This window comes from Palaemon carinicauda, chromosome 37, assembly GCF_036898095.1.
Source record: "Palaemon carinicauda isolate YSFRI2023 chromosome 37, ASM3689809v2, whole genome shotgun sequence".
In the NCBI taxonomy this organism is placed as follows: domain Eukaryota; kingdom Metazoa; phylum Arthropoda; class Malacostraca; order Decapoda; family Palaemonidae; genus Palaemon; species Palaemon carinicauda.
Window position 1 is genome coordinate 67,687,879 of NC_090761.1, and position 19,167 is coordinate 67,707,045.

At 47.2% G+C, this 19,167-nt stretch overlaps 1 protein-coding gene across 5 annotated transcripts in view; it reads right to left on the minus strand.

The window, feature by feature from the left end:
* spn-F (Protein spindle-F) overlaps positions 1-19,167 on the minus strand; it is a 90,526-nt gene that overhangs the window by 60,492 nt on the left and 10,867 nt on the right. For 4 of the 5 annotated variants that reach the window (XM_068361368.1, XM_068361370.1, XM_068361365.1 and 1 more), the window contains exons 2-3: positions 11,213-11,327; positions 6,302-6,518 (exon numbers count right to left, since the gene is read on the minus strand). In XM_068361368.1, coding sequence (XP_068217469.1) covers positions 6,302-6,510 — 209 coding nt within the window. In that variant the 5' untranslated portion in view covers positions 6,511-6,518; positions 11,213-11,327. Of the gene's footprint in view, positions 1-6,301; positions 6,519-9,785; positions 9,978-11,212; positions 11,328-19,167 lie in introns of those variants that run through there. The other variant, XM_068361367.1, reaches the window with a different exon arrangement.

The window sequence follows — 19,167 nt, forward strand, 5'->3', positions numbered from 1 at the left end:
CCACCGGGACTTGAGCCGCCATTGCAGGGATCTCATTCTGAGGCGGCCGTTTGGAACTAGACGGGCCCGGGAGGACAGGTGACCTAGAAGACGTAACCAAGATTGGGCTGGAAGCTCTTCCCGTCTGAGGAAAGTCTCTGCGACCCTCCTCAGCCTTGCTATCCTGTTGTCTGATGGAAAGGCTTTGTGGAGATTGGTGTCCAATATCATGACTACATATACCAGGCGTTGAGATGGAAGCAGAGAAGACTTCTCGAGATTTACCATGATCCCTAGATCTTGGCAAAGTCCCAGAAGCTTGTCTCGGTGTCGAAGAAGGGTCGACTACGAGTCTGCCAGGATCAGCCAGTCGTCCAGATAGCGAAGGAGACAGATGCCGATCCTGTGTGCCCACAAAGATATCAGGGTGAACACTCTGGTGAACACCTGTGATGCTGTGGAGAGACCGAAACACAGCAACTTCAACTCGTAGATCTTGTTGTCTAGGCTGAATCTCAAGTACTTCCTGGAAGATGGATGGATTGGGATCTGGAAGTACGCGTCCTTTAGATCCAGTGTGCACATGAAGTCTTGCGGTCTCACTGCAAGTCTGACCATCTCTGCTGTCTCCATGCTGAACGGAGTTTGTTTGACAAACTTGTTCAGGGCTGAGAGGTCGATGATGTGTCTCCACCCTCCAGACGCCTTCTTTACAAGAAAGAGTCGACTGAAGAAGCCTGGGAAGCCGTCGACGACCTCTTGGAGAGCATCCTTCTTGAGCATGGTCTTGACTTCTGCCCGAAGGGCTAGCCCCTTTGCCGATCCCATGGCATAGGAGCTCAACGACACTGGATTCGCTGTCAGGGGAAGGAAGAGATGTCATGAACGGGACGCGATATCCTTGGCTGATCACAGAGATCGTCCAAGAATCGGCCCCGAGTTGCTGCCACCTGAACGCGCAACTCTGCAGGCATCCCCCACTGGTGGACACGCAGGGGGATTGCCAATCCTAGCGTTTGCTGCCTCGGCAGCTCCCTCTAGGATTCTTGCCTCCCCTGGAGGACTTCCCACCCTTCCTGTCCTTGACGGGAAAGGGCTGCTGTTTGGACACTTTTGCCTTTGCTGGCGGAGCCGGTTTCGATGTCCTAGACTGACGAGGCTGTTGTTGACGTGCTGGAGGCTTGTAGGTTCTGGATGTAAGAGCCCTTTGGAGGAGGGAATCGTGATTCGATTTCCTTCACCTCTCAGCTGTCCGTTCCACATCCTTGGGCTCAAACAGGCTCTTTCCAAGGATGGAAGAGTGTCTGAGCTTGCCGACATTCACGGCTGGGACCTTCGCATGGAACCTCTCGGTCACCGCATCACGACGCTTCAAGATAGAGTTTGCCCACAAGTTTGAAACTTGGTGAGCTAGAAACTCGATGGTGCGTGTGCCCGAGAGGAGAAAAGTCTCCATGGCCTTCCTGGTGCTCTCCTTGGACAAGTCCTCGGATCGCAACAGGATGCCCAGAGACCCTAGCCAGACATCCAGCCACGAAGTGGCCTGCATGGCACACTTTGCGCCTTTCTCCTGGCTCAAGAGAATGTCACCTGCCGGGCGGAGAGTTTCTCAAGAGAAATTCCCCTGGAGAGCTCTTCCACAGAATGGTGGAGAGGAAGAGCTAAACAAGACTCCCTCATGATCTCGAAGTACCTCCTCTGCTGTACGCGAGGAGGTGGGAGGAGTTTGTTGCCGGCAGAGGAACGGCTGGAGGAGGCGAGTTCGGAGAGCTGGCTCTCAACCTTGTCTCTGGCGCTCTTAACCAGGGCAGAGCCGCACTGGCCTTCGGAGGTTTTTGAGTGCCGTAGACTTGGTCCAGAACCGTATCCTTGCCTTCGCGAGGGGCGGTCTCCGGGTCCTTGAACCTGTTGAGATGCCTCATCAGACTCAGGACCTGCCAGAAGGCATGCAGCTCTCCTCCTTGTGGACTGGCAGCAAAGTCTCCTGTCCCCAGCTGCTCTAATTGGGGGTCTTGCTGGCTCTGGCCGAATCCGGGATGAAGACTTCGAGTCCTTGGGCTCCCTCCTAGGAGGAATACAGGACTCCAATAAAGAAGTCTGAGGGCTCCTCTCTGCTCCCACACGAGACGATTCTCCTACTCGAGGTGGGGTTCCTCCCATTGGTGCCGTAGGAGAATGTCTCACCTCGCTGGACTCTCCTGAGGACGGAAAGGCTTCGTCCACAGGGGAGGGAGAAACTGTCTGAGGGGGAGAAGGGGCCTTCCTGACGGATTTCTTGTGAGCCAGGTTAACCCTAAGAGAAGTCACCACGAAGTCCACTCCTCTCCTTCTCTTCAGCGGGGACGAGGCTCCCGTTGGTTTGAGGCCTAGATCAACGAGGGCCGGCTTCACAGCCTGGACGACCGCTTTGATCAGAGACCTGAACCAAGGCTGATGGCTGACAGACTCGGTGTCAGCGACTCCCGCTGGAGGGAAGGGGATCGGGCGATCCTTAGGAGTGGACACCACAGGGCCTGCCTGAAAAGAAGAAGAGTGATGCCTAGACCTCTCTGAAGATTCTTCCTCCTCCTGCAAGCGCGCTGCTCTGCGCTTACAGGGTGGAGAACGTGACGACGATGATCTGGAAGTACGCGCCGCTCTAGAGGACTCACAAGGTTGCCCGTGCTGCGAAACCCGGCAGGAATCGCGGTCGGGGTCACGCTGGCGCTCGCTCGATGGTAAAATCGCGGGTTCACGCGCGGGCAAACGTTGGTGCACATGCGCGTGGGCGCGCGGAGATGAAAGTGCGGGTGCGTGTGGGCGAGGATGCATGTGTGCACGCGGGCGAGTGGGCGCGCGGGCGAGTGAGCGCGCGAGCGCGTAGGTGAAGGTGCGCGCGGTTGTAAGGGAGAGCACTGGCGGCCGGGAGAATGACGGCGCGTAGGGGAGCGATGGCGCGTTGGCGAGCGATGGCGCAATGGCGCGTAGGCCGAGAAGGCGATCGACTGCGCACAGGCGAGTTAGCACGTGGGCGCATAGGAGACCTTCGGCGATCCGATGTGTGGGCGTGCGGGCGCGTTGGAGAGCGCTTGCGCGCAGGCGAAGGATCGCACAGGCGCGTGGGAGATCGCTGGCACGTTGGAGACCGCTGGCGCGTAGTGGCATGGTCGGGAGCTGGTCGGGAGCTATCAGCTGGGACGCAGGACCAGGTGAAGAGGCGCGTAGAGGCAAACGCTCGCAGGCTTGCACCGGAGACTTCTCGTGGGCGACGATGATCTGGAAGTATGCGCCGCTGCAGAGGACTCGCAAGGTTGCCCGTGCTGCGAAACCCGGCGGGAATCGCGGTCGGGGTCGCGCTGGCGCTCGCGCGATGGTAAAATCACGGGTTTGCGCGCGGGCGAACGTTGGCGCACATGCGTGCAGGCACGAAGATGAAAGCGCGGGTGCGAGTGGGAGCGTGGGCGAGGGGGCGCATGTGCGCGCGGCCGAGAGAGCGCGCGGGCGAGTGAGCGCGTGGGCGCATAGGTGAAGGTGCGCGTGGGCGCATAGGTGAAGGTGCGCGTGGGCGCGCAGGTGAGGGTGCGCGCGGTTGTAAGGGAGAGCGCTGGCGGCTGGGAGAATGACGGCGCGTAGAGGAACGATGGCGCGTAGGCCGAGAAGGCGATCGACTGCGCACAGACGAGTTAGCACGTGGGCGCGTAGGAGACCTTCGGCGATCCAACGTGTGGGCGCGTGGGCGCGTTGGAGAGCGCTTGCGCGCAGGCGAAGGATCACGCGGGCGCGTGGGAGATCACTGGCGTGTTGGAGATCGCTGGCGCGTAGTGGCGTGGTCGGGAGCTATCAGCTGGGACGCAGGACCAGAAGGTGAAGAGGCGCGTAAAGGCAAACGCTCGCGGGCTTGCCCGGAGACTTCTCGCGGGCGCGCAGAGACTCTGTCAGGTCTAGAAGAGCGCACAGGAGAGTGCGCGCGATGGCGCGCAGGCAAAGGCTAGCGCGTGGGCGGGGTCTGCGGGCGCGTAGGAGATCGACGGCGAGGGGGCAAAGGAACAGCCTCCTTGCCTGCACACAGATCTGGAGATCGTGGGCGCCCGGACGAACGTTGGCGCGCATCAGGACCAGGACGCGCAGATGTGCACTGGTGAGCAGGCGATCGTGGGTGCTCAGGAGTACGTGGGCGCGCAAGGCGTGCAGCAGGAACAGGGCAGGCAGATGTGCGTTGGCGAGCAGGAGAGAGCTGGCGCACAGGAGATCCCTGACGAGCAGGAGAGCGCTGACGCGTAGGTGAGCGCTGGCGCGCAGGCGAGCAGGAGATCTACGGCGAGAAGACGTGGCTGCAGGAGATCGCTGGCGCGTAAGAGTCCGAAGGGTCCACAGCAGGAGAGCGCTTGCACACTACTGCGCGTTAGGAGAACGTGGGCGCGCAGGTAACACCTGGTGCTTAAGGGACTTACTCTCAATGGGAGATAAGCCCTTATGCCCCGAAGGGACCGGAGCCCGTTGGAAAACGGGGTGCGTAGGCTCCCACTGCGCATCTGCGTCCGCGAACGGAGAAGGAAGGCTAGCAGGTCTGGCAGGCGTGGGGGATCGTGAACGATCAGCTGAGAGGTCTAGCGATGCGGCTACAACGGTCTGCTCACGATGAGGAGGCTCCTCTGCGGGGGACGTCGAAGTCGAAGAACCGAAGAGGCACCTCCTAACTCCCATATAGGGGGAAGGAAGGCTTCTACGGCGAAGTGAAGGGCGAGCCTTACGGCGAAGTGGAGGGCGAGCCTTACGGCGAAGTGGAGGGCGAGCCTTACGGCGAAGTGGAGGGCGAGCCTTACGGCAAAGACGACCTCGAGGGGCAGCAACACCATCGTCGGTCCTCCGAAGAGGAGTCTCCGTCAGTGAACTCCCCCGAGGGGGAGAATCACCCGCAGGGGAGACCGTTGGACCTAGCTCCTCCCTCGAAGGATGTTCGGAGGGGGGAACTGAGCCTTCAGCAACATCCGCAACAACAGCAGGGGTTTGGCCCGACCTGTCGGAAGCCTCTGCCAGAACAACGTCGACAATAGACAGAGGATCAACCTCTGCTATTACCGGCGACTGTTTGACAGCTGCACCCAACTGGATTAGGTCAAACAGGGCTTCCCTGGAGGGCGAGCACTTAAGCCCCAAGGAAGCCCAAAGCTGCAAAAGATCATTGTTAGAAACAGAGTCATCAACATCAAAATCCTCCCCCGGAGGTAGAGGAGGAGGAGCTGCCTCGCTATGGGAGGCAACTCCCTCTCCCGAACCCCAAGGATGGTCAACAACAGAAAGGCCTACGCTACCACTCGACGGCCCCTCGAGAGAGACCGATCGAGTGGGAGTTTCGGAGGAGGTTCGGGCAACGGAAGAAGAGTCTTTGGAACCTTCCTTCTTCAAGGCAGCCCTTAAAGGGGAAAGGTCACGCTTAGACTACTTCTTACGTCGCCGGGAAAACCTCTCCCACTGGGAGGTAGACCACTCCCTGCACTCACTACAAGTTTTATCCCTATCACACCGTTGACCTCGGCAGTATGGACATAAGGAGTGAGGGTCGGTCTCGACCGCCGACATGAACGTTCCACAGGGGCGGTCAGGAAGTGTCCAGGGCACTTCCGCATGATGGAGAGAGGCCAACTTCCAAGCACACAAGCTGTAAGAAAAAGCAAACAAATTAAGGCTGTCAAAAATGCGAGGGTGAGACAGACAGGTCTGATCATCACCCGAGCCAAAAGTGAAGTGAATCAGTTCACCGGTGTGTGAGGGGGGAGGGGTAGCTAGCTACCCCTCCCCTACCCCCTCGCAAACTAGCGAGAGGGTAGTTAACCCTCGTTATATATCTAATGGCTCGTCATTTCAGCTACGCCGAAAGTAATACCCCATGTAAATAGCGTGGTTTGTATTTCGGTTACGGAACAACTTCAAATTTTGTTTTCATAAACAGATTTTAAGATAATAAACATCACAATCTTTCAAGTACAATAATTTGTATTTTTTCTAACTACACAAACGCAAGTCCTTTACAAAGGTTTTTATTAGTGTAAGAGCAATCCAACAATATTGAATAATATCTTTCTCCATAATACTTTTTTCATACCTTCTAAGGTATTTGCATAGTAAAATATTCAATAATTCAATTAACTTTCAATATTTGTCTTTAATTCTTACAGCTTCTTATATACACTTGATTATGAAGACAAAATTTGTTAACCGAATACGACAGTAATCTTCAGACTACGGTATATTCTGAATCTATATATAAAAATAACATAACACTTCTATGAAAGTGAGCATGCTTATGCTTTACATAAGCCATTACCATTTGCAACTTACTTACCCCGTTGAGCCTGTTCTCTCTTGCCTCGAAGGGGATGAAATAATAGGTGCTCGCAGTGCTCCAGCTGCTCGATATTCAGAGGTACGATATTCTGGTTTGGCTCCACAATATTCTGTGCTCGGTACCTGACAGTCCGGTCTGGGTGACATACATTCCGCTCCCTCTTGAATGCCCAGGAAGCTCACATCATCCTCAACGGGCTCGGCCATAATTCAATCTGGCATTAGGAACACAAGCATTATATTCAAATTGTATTGCAATAAATGTTTCAAGGGAATGAAAATGAGTGCACTGGTTTGCCATTACAAAGAAAATTTTCCTGTAGTATTCACCACGAAAAATACTTTTTCAAAAATAATATTGACTTTTTAATATCAACCTAATATGAAGATTTTTTCCTAAATAAATACCAATCCCAAATACAAAGCACTCCTGATGGCAGGTAGAGTCATTCGCAATATAGTATGCATTAATTACAAAAAAGGTGGACAGTAGAATTTTCACCGTTTCATAAAAAATCCAGCTAAATAGCCTGAATAACTATTTGAGCAAAATCACAAATTTTAAGTAATTTATATTTTTCCTAACAGTACTTACCTCAAACTACTTTCTTAGGAGTATCTGGGATCTCGTCCCAACCGACCAGAACTTTGTGCAGTTTACCCTATCTCTGTTTTCTATGCAGGGATACCTCTGGCGGAGGAATACGCGCCATGAGGCGACCCGGGGTCAGAGAGCGTGCTCACTCAGGTCTCGACCTCCAGTAAGTTTTCTGGTTGCGTCGTGATAACATCTCGCCGCGCTCTCCTTACCCAGTGCGACCCTTTGTGTCCCCCGACCCTTTGTGTCCCACGAGGTTCCCACGTGGTCCCCTTGTGTTCATACCTTACCTTATCCTACCTTTCCCTATGTGTTCCTGTGTCGTTTGGTGGGTTGTGCTACCAGGGATGAGCTTGGACGCCATACTTATCAAGTTAACAAACGGTATAACCTAATAACCTCCAAAATACTATTATTATTATCATTATTACTTGCTAAGCTACAAACCTAGGATACCCCATGTAAGTGGACACAAACCAAATTTCAAGACTCTAACAATCTGACATAATCCAGCAGTAAGCAGCTGACAATACTAAGCAAATGCAAACTGATGGATTTGCATATTTATTCTAAAATCTTACAGGTTTAATGCAACCTACCCGTATATATTATTATTATCACTAACTAAGCTACAACCTTAGTTGGAAAAGCATGATACTTATGGCATCATAAGCCCTAGGACTCCAACAGGGAAAATATCCCTGTGAGCAAAAGGAAATAAAGATCCATAGAATAGTGTGCCTAAGTGTACCCAAAAGCAAGAGAACTATACTCCAAGATAGTGGAAGACCATGGTACACAGGCTACGGTACTACCCAAGTCTAGAGAACAATGGTTTGATTTTGGAATGTCCTTCCCCTAGAAGAGCTTCTTACCATAGCTAAAGTTACTCTTCTACCCTTACCAAGTGAAAAAATTACAATGCAGTAGTTAACCCCATGAGTGAAGAATTTTTCAGTCATCTTGATGTTCTCAGGTGTATGATGAAAGAGGAGAATGTCTAAGGAATGGGCCAAACTACTTGGTGTATGTGTAGGTAAAAGAAAAAACGAGCTATAACTAGAGAGAGAGATCCCATGTAGTACTATCTGGCCAGTCAAACGACCCAATAACATTCTAGCGGTAGTATCTCAACGGGTGGCTAATAATAATAAAGTCGCTTACTGACCGCAGGATTAAGGCATTGTAAAATAATGGGCTTGTACCAAAAAAAACAAAGAAGAAAAAGAAAGGGGGGGATTGGAAAAGGTAGGATCACCAGAGGCTGGGTTGGGAGGTACCTGTCCGTTACCTAAACATTAAAACCTAGAGAATAGGACAGGGTCAATATCCATATGATTGCCAAAAAAAAATTTCTCACTTTCTCAAGAAAAGGAATAAGATATTTGACAAAAAGGATGCTGATACTCTGTAGAACTAAAGACAGAGGAAGATGGCTTTGCACGCCTTAGGATCAAAGAAGCACTGTAAATTAGTCATGCAGGGATAAGGTACGCTGATTGATAATTGAAGACAAAAGTGTCTTCATTTGGCATCTTAATCAAATACTGGATGCACTTGACCAAAGTTTTGAGATACTGTATACTAAGGATAATTCTTAACTAACAGAAACATATGAAACCATAAACACCAAAGATGACGTCAGATAGATCCAAATATTATTATTACTTGCCAAGCCACAACCCTAACTGGAAAAGCAGAATGTTAAAAGTCCAAGGGCTCTGACAGGGACAGCAGCAAAGTGCCGAATGGAAACTAAGGAGTAATTAATGAACTATATATGAACAATGAATAAAGCAATAAGCCCCACTGATTAAAGCAGTGGAAATGACTAGAACCACAGGTAGTATCCATAATATACTTTTGCACAGACTAGATATTATAGATCAAAGGTAGAACTATTGTTTTCTAGTTTCATTGCTGAGAAGGTTTCACTCCAAAGGAGGTACTGTATTACATACAGTACTGTATATGAATGTCGGGTAAGGGTTACTGAATTAATGTAGTACAGTAAAGAATTTAAGGACACCATAAGGAATGGTACTTCAATAACTACGGCAATACTTTCCTAAACTTCTCATGCAAGATGATACCAGGAATGTTTTGCAATGGACAATTGCAAAACTATTCCACAGGGCAAACATTACGATGATCTTAATAATACTTGTAATAAATTAACAATGTTTTGACTTTTGTTGTTTGGTTCCCCTGTGGTTAATATTAACCAGCCTGATGTCATATGATTGCAAATATGTGTAGAATACAGCTTGTTTTTTCTTCATTCTTGTCTTGTCTTTCTGTTTCGACGTCAGTATTCAGCTTTCTTTCTGACCTTAGCTTAGCTAATAATAATAATAATAATAATAATAATAATAATAATAATAATAATAATAATAATAATACATACTGATGATATGCACTTGAAAGTGTACAGGTAAAAACAAAAGTAGGGGTACAGTTATTTTCAAGCCTCAATTGTGGTAAGGACTCAAGGATTACTTGTCATCTCTGTTACCACTTTACTACGCTATTCAATGAGAAGTTTATGAGCCATGTCTTGTGAGAATCCAAAATCAAAATTTACTATCTTCTGCAACTCTCTAACAGAATTTCCTTTTATAAAACAAGGCTTTAGTTATAATGTATTAAAAGAAAGCACTAGCCCTGAACAAGGAAAAAAGTTACCAATCAGTTACCCATTTCTAGAGTCAAATATATGTTACCCAAACTCATTTTATCCTATCCCATCCCCATAAAACTTCTTCTTCAGCTATTAATAAATAAGAATAATATATTTGAATAAATTCTATACTTGAAAAGTAACTGAAGACAAAAGCACTCAGAGGCTCCACTTGTATGGCAAAAAACTTTACTACTACTATACCTTCAAATGAATCTGGTAAACATGAAGCTAACTGTAACTGTATAGTATACAGATATCAACAAATGGTCTTCAAACAAAACGTCTCCAAAACATATTACAAGAAGCTTACATCTTGAAGCAAACCAAGAAAAGAAATGATGAATATGTCAACAGTTCATAAAGAACAGAAAATAAAAACACTCCATAATAGATAAGTCACCGTGGCTGCTGATAGCTGGACACTGATAAGCTTTGATAAAATACATCATCGAGCAATAGAGAAACATGAGAAAGATTAGCCAACGTTTAAGGACATTAGATAACACATTTTTAAAAAAAAACTTGCATTACTGAGACAATATTATCAATGCCACTTAAAAGTAATGAGTAAAAATTAATCTTTCTATATTGTTAGAGCAATGTAGTATACCTATAAATTAGCAAAAAAAAATAGTAAAATAAATTGTTAATGTTTAAAAATTAACAACTGTAATGTATATAAATGTAGCAATACTAATCTCTAGAAAATTATTCACAGAATAACACTTCATCTATAAAACTAATTCTGTAAAAAAAAAGAAAAAAATAAGGCTATAGATTTTTACATGTCAGATTGACGAAAGACCATGAATTTACAATAAAGTTGAGACCATTAAATAACCATATGAAAAACAGGATTACTGTATTTCTAAAAGTAATATTTGGTATAAAACTCAATTGGGAAGCTTATACAAAACAATAATAATTCCTCTTCCATCACAATGTGCTGAAAGATCAACTCAAATGTTACTCTAACAATCAACTAACCTGATAATCAGCAATAGATAAGAATCAAATATACATGTCTTTTACAAACTCATCCTTAAGAGACTTTCAATATACAGTACCTGTACTGTACAGTACTGTAAGTCATGACGGAGGACTCAAAATAAGCACTGGTGCTGCTAGAAAGTATAAGTGACCCTTATTTTTGCACTGCACTCTAATAAACGTCCAAACTGCACCTGTGCGTAGGTTCAACCTGACGATGAAGTTGGGAAAAACTCTGATAGAAATTTTGACTGGTACCAAACAGCATTCAGTACACAGTATTAACCCTTTTACCCCCAATGGACGTACTGGTACGTTTCACAAAACTCATCCCTTTACCCCCATGGACGTACTGGTACGTCCTTGCAAAAAACTGCTGTTTACATTTTTTTTTTTGCATTTTTTATAACTTTTTGAGAAACTTCAGGACTTTTCCAAAATGAGACCAACCTGACCTTTCTATGACAAAAATTAAGGCTGCTAGAGCAATTTAAAAAATATATGTTGCAAAATGTGCTTGAAAAAAAAAAAATGCCTAGGGATTAAGGGTTGGAAAGTTCCAAATAGCCTGGGGGTAAAAGGGTTAAAAGACCAAGAAATAAATATGCATAACTATAAATAATAATGAACTTGCTTACCTCATATAACACATTTTTACGAATCCTTTTGATTCTTTGTCGTTGAATCTATAACTGACAGGTGGTATGGTTTCACCAATTTTGAAGATAAATCTTTTTTTGAAATGCAGATGATCTGAAAAAAGGGAGAAAAAAATTTGAACAATATAATTACTGTACTACAAGACAGTATAAGCAGGAGCAATATCCAGTAAAAACTACATACAGTATTATATCCTCAAGAGGAATATGTAGACTGGAAATCATTCATAGAATATGGTTCTATAAATTACAAGTGATGAAGACACTGTTTTTTAAAATATTTATTTTCAATATTAATCTTACCCGATAATCATGTAGCTGTCAACTCCGTTGCCCGACAGAATTCTACGGAAGGGATACGCCAGCGATCACTATACTAGAAGGGGGTGTACTCACCAGCGCCACCTGTGGCCAGGTACTGCAGTACTTCTTGTTGACACCACCTCAATTTTTCCTCTGTCGTGCTTCCGGCAAGACGTTCATGGATACGCTTATAATTTTGGAGTCTTGTTCACGGTTTTTGGTGAAGTATTGCTCTAAGATTTCAGCTTTCGCTATACTGGAAACTTGTCTATTAGCTTAGATAGCTTTTATATTGATTTGATTAATGGTTAACGATCTTTTGCTTTAATTGGAATCCCCCTTGACTGTTCTTTGATTCAAGATGTCTGACCTTTCTCAAGCCCCTCCCCAAAGACGATGTAGGACTTGTATTAGGCGTATTCCGAAGGCCTCGGTTGATCCTCACACCGTTTGTTCCGACTGTAGGGAAAAATCCTGTCAGTTGGAAGATCGATGTGAGGAATGCGCCGGACTTTCGGAACTTGATTTTGTTCGATTCCTAAAGTATACCACTAAGTTAGAGAGAGAGAGAGTTAGGAGGAGTTCGGCTCGCTCTTCGCTTTATTCCTCACCTCATGATCCTCAACCTTTTCCTCCCCCTGTAGTGGCTACCCCCGAACCTACTTTTTGTGCTCAGCCTGATATGTCTGATGTTTTACGTGCCATTCAGGCTTTAGGTGATAAAGTGGAGTCGGTAGTGAGTGACCACAAGTTCCTCTTGGCGGACGTCAAGGAACTAAAAGTGAAAAGTGCAGTGGGAAGTGGTAGTGCCAGTGCTGTGCCGAGTGCTAGTGTCAGTGTCAGTGTTGTGCGTGAGGGTACTTCTGTGCGTGCCAGTCGTCCTCCCAGTCCGGGACCTCTTGCAAGCTCCCAAGCCCAGGGGAGAAGCAATGTCGAAGGGCAAAAGGGTTCGGCAGGCCTTGATCGGCGCACAGAAGTATCCTCGGTGGTTGCGGGCGTATCTTACGGAGATCGTCACTCCCACTCTCAGACGATTGAGCCTTTAATTTCCTCGTCTGCAGTTGCTCTCTCGGGGAGAAAACGCTGGACTCAGGTCTCAAGACCTCTTAAGCGTAAAGTCCAAACCTCACGAGTTCAACAGCCCGGATGTAGTCATTGGGCTAGCTCTGACTCGCCACAGTCATCAGGTGACTGCACACCTCCTAAGAGAGGTAAGGCGATGCCTCAACAGACCTCAACTTCTGTTAAGGCTTTGCCTCAACAGACCTCATCGTCTGTTGATCCCAAGATGGCTTTGCTGCAGTCCATGCAGTCGCAGCTTGCGGTCTTAATGAGTGAGTTTCAGGCAGAGAAGGTTACACCTCCGCCTGCGAGCGCTCCTCCTCCTCTCCGCAGTCCAGTCTACCAGACGTACGAAGTTGAGGTTCCTCAAGCTACCTCCATGCGTGAGCTACCGCGTTGGGAGTTGCCAGTTACCAGCGTTGTGCAGCAACCTCCTCAACAATGGGGACAGGAGTCTTATGCCTTACAACCTCCTCTTCCCTTGAGACAAGAGTTTCTTGCAGTAAGCTCCAGGCAGCAACCTCTTGAGGTACGACAACCTCTACCATCCTTGAGGCAGCCACCTCAGCTCTCGCAGCTGCTACCTCAACTCTCGAGGCAAGCACCTCAAGAACCTCAACTCGTGAGACAGGAACCGCGTTCTGCGCAGCCACCACCTCAACTCTCACAGCTCACACCTCAAGAACCTCAACTCGGGAGACAGAAATCTCTTACTGCGCAACCACCTCAACCCTTGAAGCAAGCGCAACTCTTGAGACAGGAACCTCATGCAGTGAGTCAGCCACCTCAACGCATGCATCTACCACCTTCTCCTCTACTTGACCAGTCTTTGCAGCCTGCTCCTCAGGTTTTACTTCAGTCGCCTCTCACCACACTTGCTCCTCAAACCGCCGCAGTACCTCCTTCATCCCAGCCTCATGACTTTGTCATTAACAGCCCTCATCCTCTTCAACAGAGACTTGAGGATGAGACCGCAAGTGTTTATGCACCCGCTTGTCAGGATTCTGCTGTTCAGCATTCCGCTGTAACTTTACCTCTCGCTTCTCAACACTCAGGTGATGAGGTTTCGGAGGAGGAAGCTGCGCACCTAGATGATCCCTCTTCGGACGTGGAGGAACCCAAGTCATCACCACCCTCCATTGACTTTCGCAAGGTCCTGGCTCTTTTCAGAGAGGTTTACCCGGATCATTTTGTTTCTGCTACCCCTCGCTCTCCTCCATCAGAGTTTTCTCTAGGCATGCAAACTGTTAAGTCGGCCTACACTAAGCTCGTCTTTGCTAGATCCTCTAAGAGAGCTTTAAGAATGTTAGGGGATTGGTTACAGTCCAAACAACAACTAGGGAAGACTTCTTTTATGTTTCCCCCTACTAAGCTCACTTCTAAGGCGGGCGTATGGTATGCCACAGGAGAGGAACCAGGCTTGGGAATCCCTGCCTCTGCCCAGGCTGACTTCTCAAGTTTGGTTGACTCTCCACGCAGATCGGCTATGAGGCGCTCTAAGGTCTGCTGGACCTTTTCCGACTTAGACCACTTCTTAAAGGGTGTCTTTCGCGCCTTTGAGATTTTTAATTTTCTCGACTGGTGCCTGGGGGCCTTGAGCAAGAAGACTGCCCCTGCTGACAAGGACTCGGCCATGCTTATAATGTCCTGTATGGATAAAGCTATTCGCGATGGGTCAGGCGAACTTGCCTCCATGTTTGTTTCGGGAGTACTCAAGAAAAGGGAACAACTGTGCACTTTCCTTTCCACTGGTATCACCTCTTGTCAAAGGTCTCAGTTACTTTTTGCTCCGCTTTCTAAATTCCTGTTTCCTGAGGAGCTTATCAAGGAATTGTCTGCGGCCCTTATTCAGAAGGACACTCATGACCTTGTGGCCTCTTCAGCTCGTAAGGCTAAGGTTGCTCCTTCGGTTCCTAGAACCTACCGCACCCCAGTGGCCGATACTCCTGCTACAAGATTTATTCCGCCCTTTCGTGGCAGAGCCCCCAGCCGAGGAAGTACCCGTCCAGACACTTTCAGGGGCAGGTCTAAGAAAGGTCCCAAGCCTTCGAAAGGCAAACACTGACTCTCCTCCTCTCCAGACAGCAGTAGGAGCCAGACTCAAGATCTTCTGGCAGGCTTGGGAAAGAAGAGGTGCAGACGCCCAGTCTGTCAAGTGGCTAAGGGAGGGTTACAGGATACCATTCTGCCGCAATCCCCCTCTGACCACTTCTCCCATCAACCTCTCTCCCAACTACAAGGAAAAGGACAAGAGGCTAGCGTTACACCAGGAGGTGTCGCTCCTGTTACAGAAGAAGGCAGTAGTGATAGTCCGGGACCATCAATCCCCGGGCTTCTACAACCGTCTCTTTCTGGTGGCCAAGAAGACAGGAGGTTGGAGACCGGTGCTGGACGTCAGTGCGCTCAATGCTTATGTCACCAAGCAGACGTTCACTATGGAGACGACGAAGTCGGTCCTAGCAGCGGTCAGGCAGGAGGACTGGATGGTCTCGTTGGATCTGAAAGACGCTTACTTTCACGTTCCTATTCATCCAGACTCCCAACCTTTCCTGAGATTCGTTTTTGGAAAGGTTGTGTACCAATTCCAAGCCCTGTGTTTTGGCCTAAGCACAGCGCCTATGGTGTTTACGCGTCTGATGAGGAATATTGCAAAATTCCTCCACTTAGCGGACATCAGAGCCTCCCTTTTTTTAGACGACTGGCTGTTAAGAGCCCCCACAAGTCGTCGCTGTCTGGAGAGTCTCAACTGGACTTTGGACTTGATCAAGGAACTGGGTCTTTTGGTCAACTTAGAAAAGTCCCAGCTTTTTCCCTCCCAATCCATCGTTTACCTGGGAATGGAGATTCGGAGTCAGGCTTTTCGGGCTTTTCCGTCGGCCCCAAGAATCAGCCAAGCCCTAGAGTGCATTCTGAGCATGCTGAAGAGGAACAGATGCTCGGTGAGACAGTGGATGAGTCTAACAGGGACCCTGTCATCGTTAGCCCTGTTCATCGAGTTAGGGAGACTCCACCTCCGCCCTCTCCAATTCCATCTAGCAGCTCACTGGGACAAGGATTTGACGCTCGAAGCGGTCTCTATCCCTGTCACCGAGGAGATGAAGACTACTCTCATGTGGTGGAAGACCAACATCCTTCTCAAGGAGGGTCTATCGTTAGCGATTCAGACCCCCAATCTTCATCTCTTTTCGGACGCATCAGACTCGGGCTGGGGCGCGACCTTGGACGGACAGGAATGCTCGGGAACATGGACCAAGGAACAGGAAACGCTTCACATCAACTGCAAGGAGCTGCTGGCAGTTCATCTGGCCTTAATGAACTTCAAGTCCCTCCTGCTGAACAAGGTGGTGGAGGTGAACTCCGACAACACCACAGCCTTGGCATACATCTCCAAGCAGGGAGGGACCCATTCGAGGAAGCTGTACGAGATAGCAAGGGACCTCCTCATTTGGTCAAGAAGTCTAAACCTCACTCTGGTTACGAGGTTCATTCAGGGCAATATGAATGTCTCAGCAGATCGCCTCAGCAGGAAAGATCAAGTCATCCCCACGGAATGGACCCTTCACAAGAGCGTGTGCGACAGACTTTGGACCTTGTGGGGTCAGCCAACGATAGATCTGTTCGCCACCTCCATGACCAAGAGGCTCCCTTTGTACTGTTCCCCAGTTCCAGACCCAGCAGCAGTTCACGTGGATGCTTTTCTGCTGGATTGGTCCCATCTCGACCTATATGCATTCCCGCCGTTCAAGATCATCAACAGAGTCATTCAGAAGTTCGTCTCTCACGAAGGGACACGGCTGACGCTGGTTGCTCCCCTTTGGCCTGCAAGAGAATGGTTCACAGAGGTACTACAATGGCTGGTCGACGTTCCCAGGACTCTCCCTCTAAGAGTGGACCTTCTACGTCAACCTCACGTAAGGAAGGTACACACAAACCTCCACGCTCTTCGTCTGACTGCCTTCAGACTGTCGAAAGACTCGCTAGAGCTAGAGGCTTTTCGAAGGAGGCAGCCAGAGCGATTGCCAGAGCAAGGAGGATATCCACTCGTAGAGTCTACCAATCCAAGTGGGAAGTCTTCCGAAGCTGGTGCAGAGCCAATGCAGTTTCCTCTACCAATACCTCTGTAACCCAAGTTGCTGACTTCCTGTTACATCTTAGGAATGTTAGATCTCTTTCGGCTCCTACGATTAAAGGGTACAGAAGTATGTTGGCTTCAGTTCTCCGCCACAGAGGTTTGGATCTTTCCTCCAACAAGGACCTGCAAGACATCCTTAAATCTTTCGAGACTTCTAAAGAACGTCGTTTGTCCACTCCAGGCTGGAATCTAGACGTAGTCTTAAGGTTCCTTATGTCTCCTAGGTTCGAACCTCTCCAGTCAGCTTCCTTCAAAGACCTTACTCTCAAAACTCTTTTCCTCGTCTGCCTTGCGACAGCCAAAAGAGTTAGTGAGGTTCACGCCTTCAGCAAGAACATAGGATTCACATCCGAATCAGCAACATGTTCTTTACAGCTCGGATTTTTAGCTAAAAATGAACTTCCTTCACGTCCTTGGCCTAGATCGTTCGAAATTCCTAGCCTTTCCAACATGGTGGGTAACGAGCTAGAGAGAGTTTTTTGCCCTGTCAGAGCTCTGAAATACTATCTTAAAAGGTCAAAACCTATACGAGGACAGTCAGAGGCCTTATGGTGTGCCATCAAGAAACCTTCGATGCCTATGTCCAAAAACGCTGTTTCGTATTATATAAGGCTTCTGATTAGAGAAGCTCATTCTCACATGAAGGATGAAGACCTTGCTTTGCTGAAGGTAAGGACCCACGAAGTGAGAGCTGTAGCCACTTCGATGGCCTTTAAACAGAACCGTTCTCTGCAGAGTATTATGGATGCAACTTATTGGAGGAGCAAGTCAGTGTTTGCATCTTTTTATCTCAAAGATGTCCAGTCTCTTTACGAGAACTGCTACACCCTGGGACCATTCGTAGCAGCGAGTGCAGTAGTAGGTGAGGGCTCAGCCACTACATTCCCTTAATCCCATAACCTTTTTAACCTTTCTCTTGAATGCTTTTATTGTTGTTTTTTGGGTTGTTACGGTAGGCTAAGAAGCCTTCCGCATCCTGTTTGATTTGGCGGGTGGTCAATTCGTTCTTGAGAAGCGCCTAGGTTAGAGGTTGTGTAGAGGTCCTTTAGTATGGGTTGCAGCCCTTTATACTTCAGCACCTTAGGGTTGTTCAGCCTCCTAAGAGGAACGCTGCGCTCAGTAAGGAAGACGAACTTATTAAAGGGAGAGTAATGGTTCAAGTCGACTTCCTTACCAGGTACTTATAATTTCATTGTTATTTTGAATAACTAATAATATGAAATACGGGATACTTAGCTTACTGATATACATGTACACTGGTTTTCACCCACCTCCCTGGGTGTGAATCAGCTACATGATTATCGGGTAAGATTAATATTGAAAAATGTTATTTTCATTAGTAAAATAAATTTTTGAATATACTTACCCGATAATCATGATTTAATTGACCCACCCTTCCTCCCCATAGAGAACCAGTGGACCGAGGAAAAATTGAGGTGGTGTCAACAAGAAGTACTGCAGTACCTGGCCACAGGTGGCGCTGGTGAGTACACCCCCTTCTAGTATAGTGATCGCTGGCGTATCCCTTCCGTAGAATTCTGTCGGGCAACGGAGTTGACAGCTACATGATTATCGGGTAAGTATATTCAAAAATTTATTTTACTAATGAAAATAACATATTTCAATTTTTCGTTACTTATATTGTTTATTTATTTCCTTGTTTCCTTTCCTCACTAGGCTATTTTTTCCTGTTGGAGCCCTTGGGGTTAGAGCATCTTGCTTTTCCAACTAGGGTTGTGGCTTGCCTAGTAATAATAATACAGCAATAATAATAATAATAATAATAATAATATTAATAATAATATTTCATAGACCAAAGCACAGTAAGTGCTGATACTGTGTACAGTACTCTAGGAAAGCAATGGTTTTGTGTACATTACGGATTATATTGTAAGTTCAGCACTGTTATACTGATTTTACAAAATATGAGGTAATGTAATCACAGTTCTTCAAGATAGTGGTAACATTTCAATTAAGAAACGGTTAGTTATTGTTTGTTTTCAATTTTCAGAAACACTGACTTAGAATGAGATGGAGACTTTGAAATTTTTTGATGTGACGGACAGATTTGACATTCATTTCTACTGGAAATACTCGGGTAACTCATTAACTCACTACAACCCCCATTAGTTCGTACAACATAGGGGTCCATGGTGGGGAAAATAATCTATCAATGCGGTCGGCCCTGGGGTAAGGTCTTATAAGGCGATTCGGACTCAAAAATATGGACATTTTCCAAGAAAATTTCATATATCTTCTATAATTTTAGTCGGAGAGCGAAAAATGAGTGGCTGCCCTCTTTGGGAATACAATAAGTCTGACAAGTTTTTTCATAGTTTATATATGAAATACCGTATCTTTTTATGTTACTGTTTTTAAAACATTCTATTTAAATTGTTCAATATTTCTCATATCGTTTGTTTATTTCCTTATTTCC